At 27.6% G+C, this 13,549-nt stretch overlaps 2 protein-coding genes across 2 annotated transcripts; both read right to left on the reverse strand.

Moving 5' to 3' along the window:
• Positions 1-3,580: 3,580 nt before the first annotated feature.
• LOC124924161 (protein IWS1 homolog 1-like) lies at positions 3,581-4,856 on the reverse strand. Its single transcript, XM_047464240.1, has one exon. It carries the CDS (start codon positions 4,854-4,856, stop codon positions 3,597-3,599), a length of 1,260 nt encoding a protein of 419 aa, XP_047320196.1. The 3' UTR covers positions 3,581-3,596.
• A 6,773-nt stretch (positions 4,857-11,629) lies between these two features.
• Positions 11,630-12,931, reverse strand: LOC124924170 (protein IWS1 homolog 1-like). Its single transcript, XM_047464248.1, has one exon. It carries the CDS (start codon positions 12,929-12,931, stop codon positions 11,666-11,668), a length of 1,266 nt encoding a protein of 421 aa, XP_047320204.1. The 3' UTR covers positions 11,630-11,665.
• Between the last annotated feature and the right edge of the window lie 618 nt (positions 12,932-13,549).

The raw sequence follows: 13,549 nt of genomic DNA on the forward strand, positions 1-13,549 counted from the left end.
GGGTAGAAAACTTGAAAAAAAAATTGGCTGTCTAATTTTTTTTTAAATGTTTTCAAAAATTTGTTTATTTTAAGATTTAAACTTAAAACTAAATAAAAAATTTATTTTCACAACAAATATGATACACATTTTTATATTAAAATAATTAATAAATTTTAATTAATAACATAGTTTTTTTATTAGATGGACTGCCTAAGAACAACTGCATCAACTACTCTAAATCTGAGTATCTAAAATATATTAAACAACATAAACCTACTTTAACATCTCAAATTTTAACTGGTCAATACATCAGCTATTCTAAATTTTACAATTCTATCCTACAAAATTATAAAATATTCATTACCTCCAAAATCTATTATTATAATAAGAGAGAAAAAGGAAAGAGAAAGAATGGTAGAGAAGAGAGAAGAAAGAAAAAATTATTAAAAAATTATAGAAGAGAGAGGAGAGAGAAAGAATTATTAAAAAATTATAGAATTTGTATTTGGTATGCTAAATTTAAACTAGGAGAATCAAAATTTTAAAATTTTCTATTTTAGAATTAATGTTTAGATTAACTAATGTATGGTCTATTTTGAAAAAAAAAATTTCACAACAAATATGATATACATTTTTTTATTAAAATAATTAATAAATTTTAATTAATAACATAGTTTTTTATTAGATGGACTGCCTAAGAGCAACTGCATCAATTACTCTAAATTTGAGTATCTAAAATATATTAAACAACATAAACCTACTTTAACATCTCAAATTTTAACTGGTCAATACATCAGCTATTCTAAATTTTACAATTCTATCCTACAAAATTATAAAATATTCATTACCTCCAAAATTTATTATTATAATAAGAGAGAAAGAGAAAAGAGAAAGAATGGTTGTACTTAGAGTAACAGATGCACTTGCTCTAAGAGCTTAGGACTGCACTGTTTTTTCACTTTTTGAAACAATCTCATCTGCATACATTCAATGGGACGAAGATACTATCATGAAAGAGTATTATTAACTGTATGCAAATTTAATGTTAGATTAATGGCAACATCATGAAATAATCACTTTAACTATTGATAAATAGTTTATTGTTTATATTATTTTTGTTTAACCAATATTTTGACATTAAAATCATATTGTTACTAAATTATGTTGTTGTTATTGATTCATTTTTTACTAGTAAATGTTTTTATCAAACTCCATGACTTACTTCCTTTTGATTGAATCCCGATAAAAGTTAGGGTTATACAAAATTAGAATTTTGAATTTTTTAGTCATGATACTGTTTTTTTTAACGAGAATTAGAGAAACAAAAATTGTTTTAAAAAATTTACATTTTAAAAAATTTATTTTTTGTTCGGTGTTGATTACACTTGTAAGAGGGCATCGACATTTTGTTCATTATATCCTTTCAAAGGATGATTTATAATAAATTAAATAACCATAAACTAATCCCAATAGACATTTGTACTAGTTATAATGAAATAATTGAATGAACGCACTAACCAGGGTGGCAAGACTAGTATTGAGGTATTAGATTGAAAATATTTATGTTTCTCATTTTATTGTATTTTAATTTATTTTAGTAAAGTGGAATTATCATATTTATTTATTTAAAAATATATTTTATTTTAATAAAAGAATTTATTTCATCAAAAAGAATTGATTTTATTTATTAATAAGAGAATTTTATTTTATTATAAAAGAATTATTCTATTTATTTAAACGAGTTTATTCATTGAAGAATTTACTTCATTATAACAAAATATTAGAAAAAAAAGAATTTATCTTATTTATAAACTAATTTTATTTATTAATGAATTTAAATTGGACATGACCAAATTTAAAAAAATAAAAAATAAAAAAAATAATAAATAAACCGTTTTGATTTAGTTAGTAGCAGATGCTCAAATTATATTCTTATTGTTTATTATTTTATATTTGTGAAAGATAAATGCAAATAAGTTTGTGCAATTATCCATTTAATTCATTCTATGATTGATGTTGATGAATTAATAAACCAATTCAACTGATCTTTCTTTCTCTATATATAATATAAATAATAATAATAGAGTTTATTAGTGTTACATTTATATTGGGTGACTAGATACGATATATTTTAATTTTTTTTATTTATTCTTTATATTTCAAAAATTCATATATTTATGTTAAATTAATTTTGATATACCTTAATTTCGTTAGGATATCATTATATATTTTATACATAAAAGATATATTAACCAGTGTTAATAAAATAAATTTAGTTACAAAAGTTAGAGTTAAAAAAAATAAACATAAGTATAATTTTCAAGACGAAAGAGAAATTCATATTTGTATCTACAATTCAAATGAGATAATAATAATAATAAATATTAGTTAATGTTAGAATAAGGAAAAAAAAATTATATTGAATCATATTTGAATTACGTAGGATATATTTCTTATTTAAACTAAATTAGACTTATAAAAAAAATTAATATAATATAATATAATATTAATATTATCACAATCACAATTACAAATATAAATTTTATATTTTATATTTTTAATTTTTTTTTATCAGAATATTATATTTTATGTATGAGAAATCCTCAAACTCTTAAGCCTTGTTTGATCTGGTGGTTTTGAGGGTTTTATCAGATTTTATCCAAAATCTCAACAATTATTTCAACCATCACTTCATCAATCTTATCACTTTTTTTATCTATTGAATACCAAAATTATCTAAATTATTTAATTATTTTCTAAACAAAAAAAATAAAAAATTAAGGGCATTTTTGTCTTTTAACAAGAAAAAACTATTTTTTTTTAAAGTTTCATCAAACCAGACTTTTTTTGGATAAAACCTAGTAAAAATCCAAAAAACCAGATCGAGATCAAACAAGCTCTTAAAGAAAAGCAAATATAAATAGTGATTTATGAAAGAAAATATTTCTGTTAAAATCCCAAATCAATTTTTATCATGGATATCAATTTATTTATGAACTTAGTATATTTTTATTCTAGATCAAAACATAAACACAATTTTTTTATAAAGCTGAAACAGAGTTTTAGTCTTTCAAACTTCCCAGAATCTTAATTAAGGACATTTTCTCTATAACTATTGTCATACTACATTAACAAAACAATCAATGGGTTTAAGAACTATTTTCAACTCAAATTCAGATGAAAAATGGTTGAATTCAAGATAGAATTATGGATAAAGAATGCTGACTTTTAAGAATAACAGTATAAGAGAAACCCCTTGAAATGTATTTCAGGTCTGTTGAATTATTATTAAGGAGATTTTAATAATAATAAAAAAAAGATTCAATAAATTCCTGAGCATCATTGGCTACATTTCATTTGAGAAAAAATGAGGGAACTTCTTCTACATTGTTTCAATCACCAGAGAAAGACATGTCAGATTTATCAATGTCTTCATAACTATTGTTAACCATGCATGCATATCATCACTAAATGTTACAACAGATCAGTACATCTAAATTATTAAACCAAAGGCTTGTGTTTTTTCTATAATTTTCCATACAATCTTTCATACATACAAGAAGAGAATAATAATATGATACTTTGGTGGTTCGTTGCATCAACCAAATGACAAACTACAAGTAGTTGATCATGCCACGTCCTTCCACACTGAGCTTTGTAGCCTGAAGTTGTTTCTTTTTTGGTGCTTTCAACTGTTGCAGCTTCTTTCGCATCTTGAGTCGACGCTGATCGTGTACAACTTGCTTAGCGCGAGCCCTTATCGCATCGGGATCAATTTTAGATTGAGGACGAACAACAAAGTCCATGGACATCGCCTCAGGCGGCCTTGTAGTTATAAGTCGAGAGGATGACTTTAACTTACCAACAACATCTTTACCCTCTACTACTTCAGCTAATAAGTCAAGGTCGTCGTCGTCATCTCGAGATTGCATTCCTGAACCCCCCTTACGGCGCATTATTGGCTTTTTCGCTGATGGCCTCGGCCGCCTCTCATCCTCATAAGTACCCCTCATGTCTTCAAATCTCGTGCTCTTATTGAATATAGGTCGACTCCATTTGTCAACTAGTTCCTTAGCAAGTCTTTTGTTGGATGCGGTCTCTTCGTCCGACTTTGAAAAAAACATAACGACCTTTCCAAGACCACTCTTCTTCAGTTGCTCTCTTCTGTCAAACCGCTCTAAATCAATTGGAAAATCGTGTAAGAGCTTCAATACAGCCTCTCGAATGTTTATATTTGGAAGGTTTCCATCTGGAAGAGGCTCGAGCCAAGTCTTTAACAGGGTTAAAACACCATGATCCAAAAACTCAGCCTGAAGTTGTTTCTTAGAGAGCACTTCTTGAAGAAGCGGCAGTTTCCTGAGTTTGTTTATAGCTGGCTTGGATTGCCTATTAAGTTCCACATCTTCCTCGGCCACAACTTCTAGTCCTGCCATCACGTTTTCAACCAGCATTGATATTTCTGCAGCACTTTTCTCATGTTTCTTTTTTTTCTTTCCCACCTTGAAAAGCTGTGCGATTTCATCGTCCGACTCACCTTCTTCATTATCACTTCCATATCGATCTGCAGGAGGATCAAGGCCATCATCGTCGACAATGAAGTTATCGTCGTCATCATCAAGCGTCCTTTTACCATCATGAGAATCACCGCCGGCTATTATTGTTTGCCACATCTCATTGACCTCCTTGAATTTCGTCAACTCATGTCTCTCCCTTTTGTCAAATCTTTCCTTCTTTTCTTTCTTCCTACTGCCTTCGCCGCCATAATCATCATTATCCGACTTTTTCCTCTTGCCACCGCCCGCTGACAATTGGGCATCGTAATCAGATTCATCCCTCCTCACAAAATCCATCAATGACTCTCCATCCTCTTCCATAGCTCCAAATCTGGCTATTCGGCAATTGAACTGCAGCGGAAGACTATCTCAAGATAATTTGTATGGAATCCTATCTGAATAGGTTGCTTCCGTCTTATATATATTAAATTAGGCTTATAATAAGGAAATAATATAATATAATAAGGAAATAATATAATATTATATTATTGCAATTTTATAACTATTTTTTTATTGGTTTATTTCCTAAACAATTTAACTAATAATTAATATGATTTTCATCCTTTAATTATTTTAGTTTTAGTAAATTATTTGTAGGTAAGCAAAATCGATAAAACCGAATCAAATCGAACTGATAAAAGACTAATCGAAATAATTATAAACTGACTGAACCGAGTTTAGATCGGTTCATAATTTCCTGAACCGATCTTGGCTGGTTCGGTTCACGATCGAACAACCTTTTAAACCCATTAAGTAATTTTGAAGGTTTTGTAATCCGAATGGAATAATTTATATATATGTATGTAGATTTTCGGTTTATGATTTTAACCTGCTATTTATATGGTTTTTGTTTGAAGTTATTTAAAATCTAGACTGCTTTTGCGTTTGAGTTTATTTAATTATGGAAATTTTCTTATTTATATAAACAATCAAAAAATGATTAATTTATTCACAAACTCTACAGCAAACTTTTCCTTTCCACTCTCTAATATTTTCAGATAGAACTTATAATTTTATATAGAATCAAGATAGGATTGAAAAATATTTGCTCAAATTAGTTTCTAAAACTGCACATTATGATACCTAAATAATTTGGATGTCAAATTAATAACATTACAGTACATAAATAATCTGAATTATGATGTAAAACACTTATAAGTTATTATAACAAACAAAATAAATTATTTTTATTTTTTTATTGATATATCATTATTGAATTTTATTAATTTCTTTTATATTAATTTTGAAGAAAATAAAAGTGCTATAAGATGATATCTTATTAATATTGATTTATTTTTGTTTAATTATAAGATGATAAATGATGGTCTTCACAACAATACAAGTTTGAGACCAAAAGTTAATATTTTGCATAAATTCAGTACCCAGAAAAACTTTTGTTTACCAAAAGTGTCTTTGCTCCAAAGCAAAAAACCGTGCGTTGAGGAAATCTTAGTCAGTCAATCGTCTGCTCCTTATTTATATTCATTAAAAATCTAACTTTAAAAAAAAAAAACTAAATCCTTAAATTAAAGGTAAAAAAACTAGTATCATATTTTTTGTTTTCATATTTACGGTCCTTAAATTAAAAGTGAAAGAACAAACAACAGTTTATTTATTTATTTTTTATAATCAAACTGTATTTAATTTTTACTCTTAAAAACAAAATTATAAGCTCTGCTTTAATTATATTTAGGTCGAGGTTTATTTTGTTAGTATTTTTATTTCTTTTTGGCACTGATGACATGTTTTACATAACACTTAAACAATTTATTTTTATTTTTTATATAAAGTTATTTTAAAAACAAACAAATAACAAAAAAAAAAAAAAAAATGTTACATGCGAACTCTAGAACTTCTTCTATTATTCTAATATTTCATTCATTTTTCTCTTCAAGGCAATTTAATCAAAATTAATTTTGAGGAGACTTCAATCATTTGATAAAGAGAGAATTTTAACAAAAGAAAATTATATTTTTTTTATGTATAATCTTGTTCGGATATAAAAAAATAAAATTAAAACAAAAATAATTGTGATATTTTGTTATGGTAATAAACTAGTGTTAATTTAGTTGAAACTAATTTAAAAGTGCAATCAGACACTTTAAAATCTTTAATTTTTTGTCTTGAGAGTATTGCTTTCAATCCTATTTCTGTATTTGTTAAAGTTTCAAGGGACTGAGTGTTATCTAAACTCGTGTTATAACCCTATAATATTATAATGTAATTTTTATTATCATCTCCTTAATAATATTATTTATTCTATGTTGATGTAGTCAAGTTTTATCTTGGTACGTAAATCAAATTAAATTAATGTCAATTTTATTGTTTACGTCATCTCTCGTAATTACGTTACAACAAACTAATATCAGAACGGAGGTTAATTAATTTTTTTTTCAATTGAGATGATAGTACAAAGCATTAAAATAGACAAATTGACAACAAGAAACAACTTTAGTCTATGATAGATCAAGATGCAGGATTTACTAAAATAACAAAATCTTGCCACTTCACTAATTTCAAGACAACTCTCATTAGGCTGAATTTTACTTTAATAATTTTCCAATAAAATTGTGATTGTGACAATACCAAGCAAGTAAAAGTTCACTTATCTTATCATATCATAGTATAAAAAAACAAATGATATAGGTTCTCATATGCATTACTATAGAGAAAATAATGTCTAACCAAATAGCAGTTGGTATATTCAAATGAAAATTAAAAGTTTAAGACACATTTCAGAAAATGCAGGATAAAATCAGAAATTTACAGAAGCAGCAAACCCAAATATCTGCTATGCACTGTGAATAAGATTGTTCCTTTGGTTTCAGTTACAAATGTATCAACACCACCAACAAAAACAGCAACCTGCATAAAAAGTTGAACTGTGTATGAATGCATCTATACAAGGACTTCAATAATTACATATAACAACAGTTAGCAAGTAAATGTTTACCTTTGTCTTTTCCACTTTCTTTATAGTTCCAACAGAATCATTTTTCAAAATCATCTCCTAATTAGCTCTTCTGCACCTTGAAGCAGCTCCCCCGCAAACGAAACTGTGAGGTTCGCATCATCTCCTATTTCCTCTTGTTGAGCCTTACCTGCTAAAACTAAAAGCTTGGAAGCAGGATGCTGAACCTCGAGCTCACTTACAATGGTAGCCGCATCATTAGTCACAAAAATATAATGGAAATATTACATGCCGGTTTGATCACCTGGAAACATGAGCAGTCGAATAGAAACATCTATTTCACTGTAGACTAATTTCTAACAATCATAAACTTCATATTAAGAGCTTTAAACCTAAATACCTCATATATAAACTCATTTTTTACTAGTAATTTAAAGTGGGTACTCTTACTGTAAAAGTAAAAGTCGTATCTATAAGGTAAGTTAGATTTCATTTTAATATATATTTTGTGATCCTGTGTCTTTTCTTTGATGATCATTACCCAATAACTATTAAGTATCATATCTATTTTTACCCAAAACAATAAATGTACAATAGGAAAATGTATAATAGGAATAGAGGGACTAGTCACTAATTTTAGGCTTTCATAGCAAATAGAATTAGGCTTGAAATTTGACATTTATCTAAATAGTTACAAACATTTGTTTTTTAAAGATATCATTTTTAATTAAATCTTATTTGTCTTTTCTTAAATTCTAAGTAATTGATTTATTCTATTTAAAACGTATACATAATACATATTTTATTCTTTCTAAAAAGTAATCATGAAAGGCTTGAATCACTTTATGTCCATAAATCTTAATCTCTCTAATTATAAATATTTAATTTTATTGTTTTATACCGTTTCTCAATTGGTGTGTCACCCCTTATGAAGCTGATAACCTTTTAAGTATAATAAACCTTAATTTGTACATATAATTAAATATTATAAATGATCTATTTTGATTAGCAATTTATATATTCAATAGTTTTGACGTCTGATTTCACTTCTACGTATCTCCGACTTCCTTAGTTGCTAAAGTCATTGTGTTAAATATTTTGTATTTAAATTATAGAAAATATATAATATAATGATGATACAAATACATAAAATATACGAAAAATAAAATCACCAATTTAAAGGTCGATTCGAGACATGTGTTATACACATTTTCCTTAAAACACATGTCTTAGAAGTGACGGGAGAGAAATACACTGAGATTTTAAGCTTAAACGCTGAGAGGGAGGTAAAAGAAAATAAAGTTTAAACGCAATATTGTGTTTGATTATAATTTTTGCGTTAACTTATTACGCAAAATTACTATAGCAATTTATTACTCAAACGCAGCTTATAAACGCTGAATCAAACGAATAAATATCAAATGAAGTGTAAGATAGTCCAAACTTCAAAAAAAAAAAAACATATATATATATATTAATTTTTATTAAAATGAAATCATTCATAATTTAATTTATATTAAAATAATTTTTTAAATGTAATAAAATAAACATTATATATATATATATATATTAAATTTTATTAATAAATACAATCTTATTTATCAAAATAAATAATGATTTAGGAAAACAAAATTACACATAAATTAATATTAATTTATAATTTTATTATTAATGTAAGTAATTGTCAAATAAGTTCTTACAATTATGCCATTGAATTCATCATAGGATATTGATGAATTAATAACTAATATTATTCGAATTGAACTAATCTTTCTCAATCTATAGAGTTTCTTATCGTCACCTTTATATAGGGGTGAGTCAATCCCTTTGTATAAGGTGAGTGATATTCCTTTAACTTTTTTTTATCGATTCTTTATATTTTATCGAAAGTTTGTATATGAAAAAAAATCATATGTTTATGTGAAATTGATTTCGGTATACCTTAATTTCGGTACGGTATCGATATTATAACTTTTGTATCTAAAAATATATTTACCAATGTTAAAAATTAAATTTAGTTAAAAAAATAAGTTAACAATAATAAATATAATTATAGTCTTCAAGTTAGACTAAAGTAAAGACCAAAGAGAGAATCAGAACCGTCTTCAATCGTATTTGTATCTACAATTTAAATTAAATAATAATAAAATCATATATGAATACATAAGAAAATTTAAATTAAATCATATAAGAATAGAGTATTTATACTATCTCTTATATAGACATTAAATTAGATTTATAAAAAATTAATATAATATTATATTAATATTATCCTATTAATATAATATTATAACAATATCTTACAAATATATTATTTTATATTAAAACTTTTTTTATCAGCATATTATATATTATTTATAAGAAATTTTCAAACTCATAAATATTAAAATTTCTCATCAAATTTTAAATATTAAACCAAGAGCTTGTCTTTTTTCAATAATTTTCCATACAATCTAAGAAAGAATAATAATATTTCCTTGCATCTTGCATCGTTGTTGTGGCTGCTACTAATCAACTAATCAACTTTTCTGTTGGATTACCACTAACTAATTTTCTTTTCTGCAAAACAATAAAAATATTACTTAAAAATATCAAATTCTAAAATGATGACATGGAAATGTATATATGAAAATGTATAATCTCGAAGTGCTTGGTCATCAATAAGAACATAAGATAATATTCCTAAAATGAGCAGTTAGAACTTAGAAGTGAAACCAGTTCTAAATTTGATAAAAATGAAAAATCTCAAGAGTACAAGCCTTGTTCATTAAACAATAAGAGTAGAAATAGTTAAATAACAACTCTTCTAAACTTTGACACTATTAAAATATGGTATAAGCAATATAATCAAGTTCAAAATGTTAGGATTGATGCCGCTTCTAATATCTTACACACCTATATGGTCATGCTGGGGCATGTGTGCCTCATGTCTCCACTAACCAAATCAATCATAATTTGTTCTCTTTATGTTAATATCCAGAGAAATATTGGAGCTCAAATGAAAAACCAATAATACTAAATTCATTTTTTCCTATCCTACCACTAAAATACCACTATAAATGAACAATACTTTGATTATCGAAAAAAGCTCCCCAATGATAGTCAAATTCTTCTAAAAGATAAAATCATATATTCTAAATTGTTTATAACATTTTAAAACAATTGCATTTTTCAAATAGACATATCTAATATTTAAATTTGACTGCATGAGCAATATGAAAATCTTTTTAAAGCTATAGAGCTGAAACAGAGTTTCAATCTTTCAAACTTCCAGAATCTTAATTAAGGACATTTTCTCTATAACTATTGTCATACTACATTAGCAAAATAATCAATGGGTTTAAGAACTATTTTTAACTCAAATTCAGATGAAAAATGGTTGAATTCAAGATAGAATTATGGATAAAGAATGCTGACTTTTAACAATAACAGTATAAGAGAAACCCCTTGAAATGTATTTCAGGTCTGTTGAATTATTATTAAGGAGATTTTAATAATAATAAAAAAAAGATTCAATAAATTCCTAAGCATCATAGGCTACATTTCATTTGAGAAAAAATGAAGGAACTTCTTCTACATTGTTTCAATAGCCAGAGAAAGACATGTCAGATTTATCAATGTCTTCATCACTAAATGTTACAATAGATCATTACATCTAAATTATTAGTCTCTTTAACTATTTTTTTACACAGATAGTGAGTTGACATGAATGATCTGAAGATAGAAGAATTACATGACTGATTCAACTGTAGAGAAAAGAGACTAAAAGAGGTATGACTGATTCAACTGAAGAGAAAAGAGACTAAAAGAGGTAGTAGTTGTGTACAAAAATTACAACAAAATAGAATCAGAACGCTATATAAAGGCTGAGGAGAGGATAAAGAGAGTAATACTTCTTATACCAATGGAGGATTCTTCATCCTCTATGGATTCTTCATCGTTTTATAAAATATAATATTGAGATAATATCTAACAAATATATTATTTTATATTCTAACATTTTTTTTATCAGCATATATATTATATATAATTTATGAGAAGAGAGAAAATCAAATGTAAATAGTTGTTTATTAATTAAAGAAACAAATCAATTTTTAATTATTAAACCAAAAGCTTGTCTTTTTTCTATAATTTTCCATACAATCTTTTGTACATACAAGAAGAAGAGAATAGTAATATGATACTTTGGTGGTTCGTTGCATCAACCAAATGACAGAAACTACAAGTAGTTGATCATGCCACGTCCTTCCACACTGAGCTTTGTAGCCTGAAGCTGTTTCTTTTTTGGTGCTTTCAACTGTTGCAGCTTCTTTCGCATCTTGAGTCGACGCTGATCGTGTACAACTTGCTTAGCGCGAGCCCTTATCGCATCGGGATCAATTTTAGATTGAGGACGAACAACAAAGTCCATGGACATCGCCTCAGGCGGCCTTGTAGTTATAAGTCGAGAGGATGACTTACCAACAACATCTTTACCCTCTACTACTTCAGCTAATAAGTCAAGGTCGTCGTCGTCATCTCGAGATTGCATTCCTGAACCCCCCTTATGGCGCATTGGCTTTTTCGCTGATGGCCTCGGCCGCCTCTCATCCTCATAAGTACCCCTCATGTCTTCAAATCTCGTGCTCTTATTGAATATAGGTCGACTCCATTTGTCAACTAGTTCCTTAGCAAGTCTTTTGTTGGATGCGGTCTCTTCATCCGACTTTGAAAAAAACATAATGACCTTTCCAAGACCACTCTTCTTCAGTTGCTCTCTTCTGTCAAACTGCTCTAAATCAATTGGAAAATCATGTAAGAGCTTCAATACAGCCTCTCGAACGTTTATATTTGGAAGGTTTCCATCTGGAAGAGGTTCGAGCCAAGTCTTTAACAGGGTTAAAACTCCGTGATCCAAAAACTCAGCTTGAAGTTGTTTCTTAGAGAGCACTTCTTGAAGAAGCGGCAGTTTCCTGAGTTTGTTTATAGCTGGCTTGGATTGCCTATTAAGTTCCACATCTTCCTCGGCCACAACTTCTAGTCCTGCCATCACGTTTTCAACCAGCATTGATATTTCTGCAGCACTTTTCTCATGTTTCTTTTTTTTCTTTCCCACCTTGAAAAGCTGTGCGATTTCATCGTCCGACTCATCTTCTTCATTATCACTTCCATATCGATCTGCAGGAGGATCAAGGCCATCATCGTCGACAATGAAGTTATCGTGATCATCATCAAGCGTCCTTTTACCATCATGATCATCCTCAGAATCACCGCCGGCTATTATTGTTTGCCACATCTCATTGACCTCCTTGAATTTCGTCGACTCATGTCTCTCCCTTTTGTCAAATCTTTCCTTCTTTTCTTTCTTCCTACTGCTGCCTTCGCCGCCATAATCATCATTATCCGACTTTTTCCTCTTGCCACCGCACGCTGACAATTGGGCATCGTAATCCCTCACAAAATCCATCAATGACTCTCCATCCTCGTCGCGATACTGATCTTCCATAGCTCCAAATCTGGCTATTCGGCGATTGAACTGCAGCGGAAAACTATCTCAAGATAATTTGTATGGAATCCTATCTGAAATAGGTTACTTACGTCTTATATATATTAAATTAGACTTATAATAAGGAAATAATATAATATAATAAGGAAATAATATAATATAAAATAATATAATATAAAATAATATAATATAATATTATATTATATTATATTATTGCAATTTATTCGGTAATAATATAACTATTTTTTTTTATTGGTTTATTTCCTTAAACAATTTAACTAATAATTAATATGATTTTTCATCAGTTAATTATTTTTGTTTAGTAAATTATTTGTAGGTAGGCAAAACCGAAAAAACTGAATTGAACCTAACCAATAAAAGACCAATCGAAATAATTATAAATCGACTGAACCGAGTTTAGGCCGGTTCATAATTTCCTGGTCCGATCTTGGCTCGTTCGGTTCACGATTTATATAATAAAAACTAATGGTTTAACCGTTCGTATATACGTGTTTAGATATATTTATAAACATGTCTTTCTAGCTTAGTGGTAAAGGATGAACATATGATTATTTGATTCAAAATCTTTTAATATATTTTTTTTAAAGTTTAATAGCT

Source organism: Impatiens glandulifera, chromosome 1 (genome assembly GCF_907164915.1).
Source record: "Impatiens glandulifera chromosome 1, dImpGla2.1, whole genome shotgun sequence".
Lineage (NCBI taxonomy): Eukaryota > Viridiplantae > Streptophyta > Magnoliopsida > Ericales > Balsaminaceae > Impatiens > Impatiens glandulifera.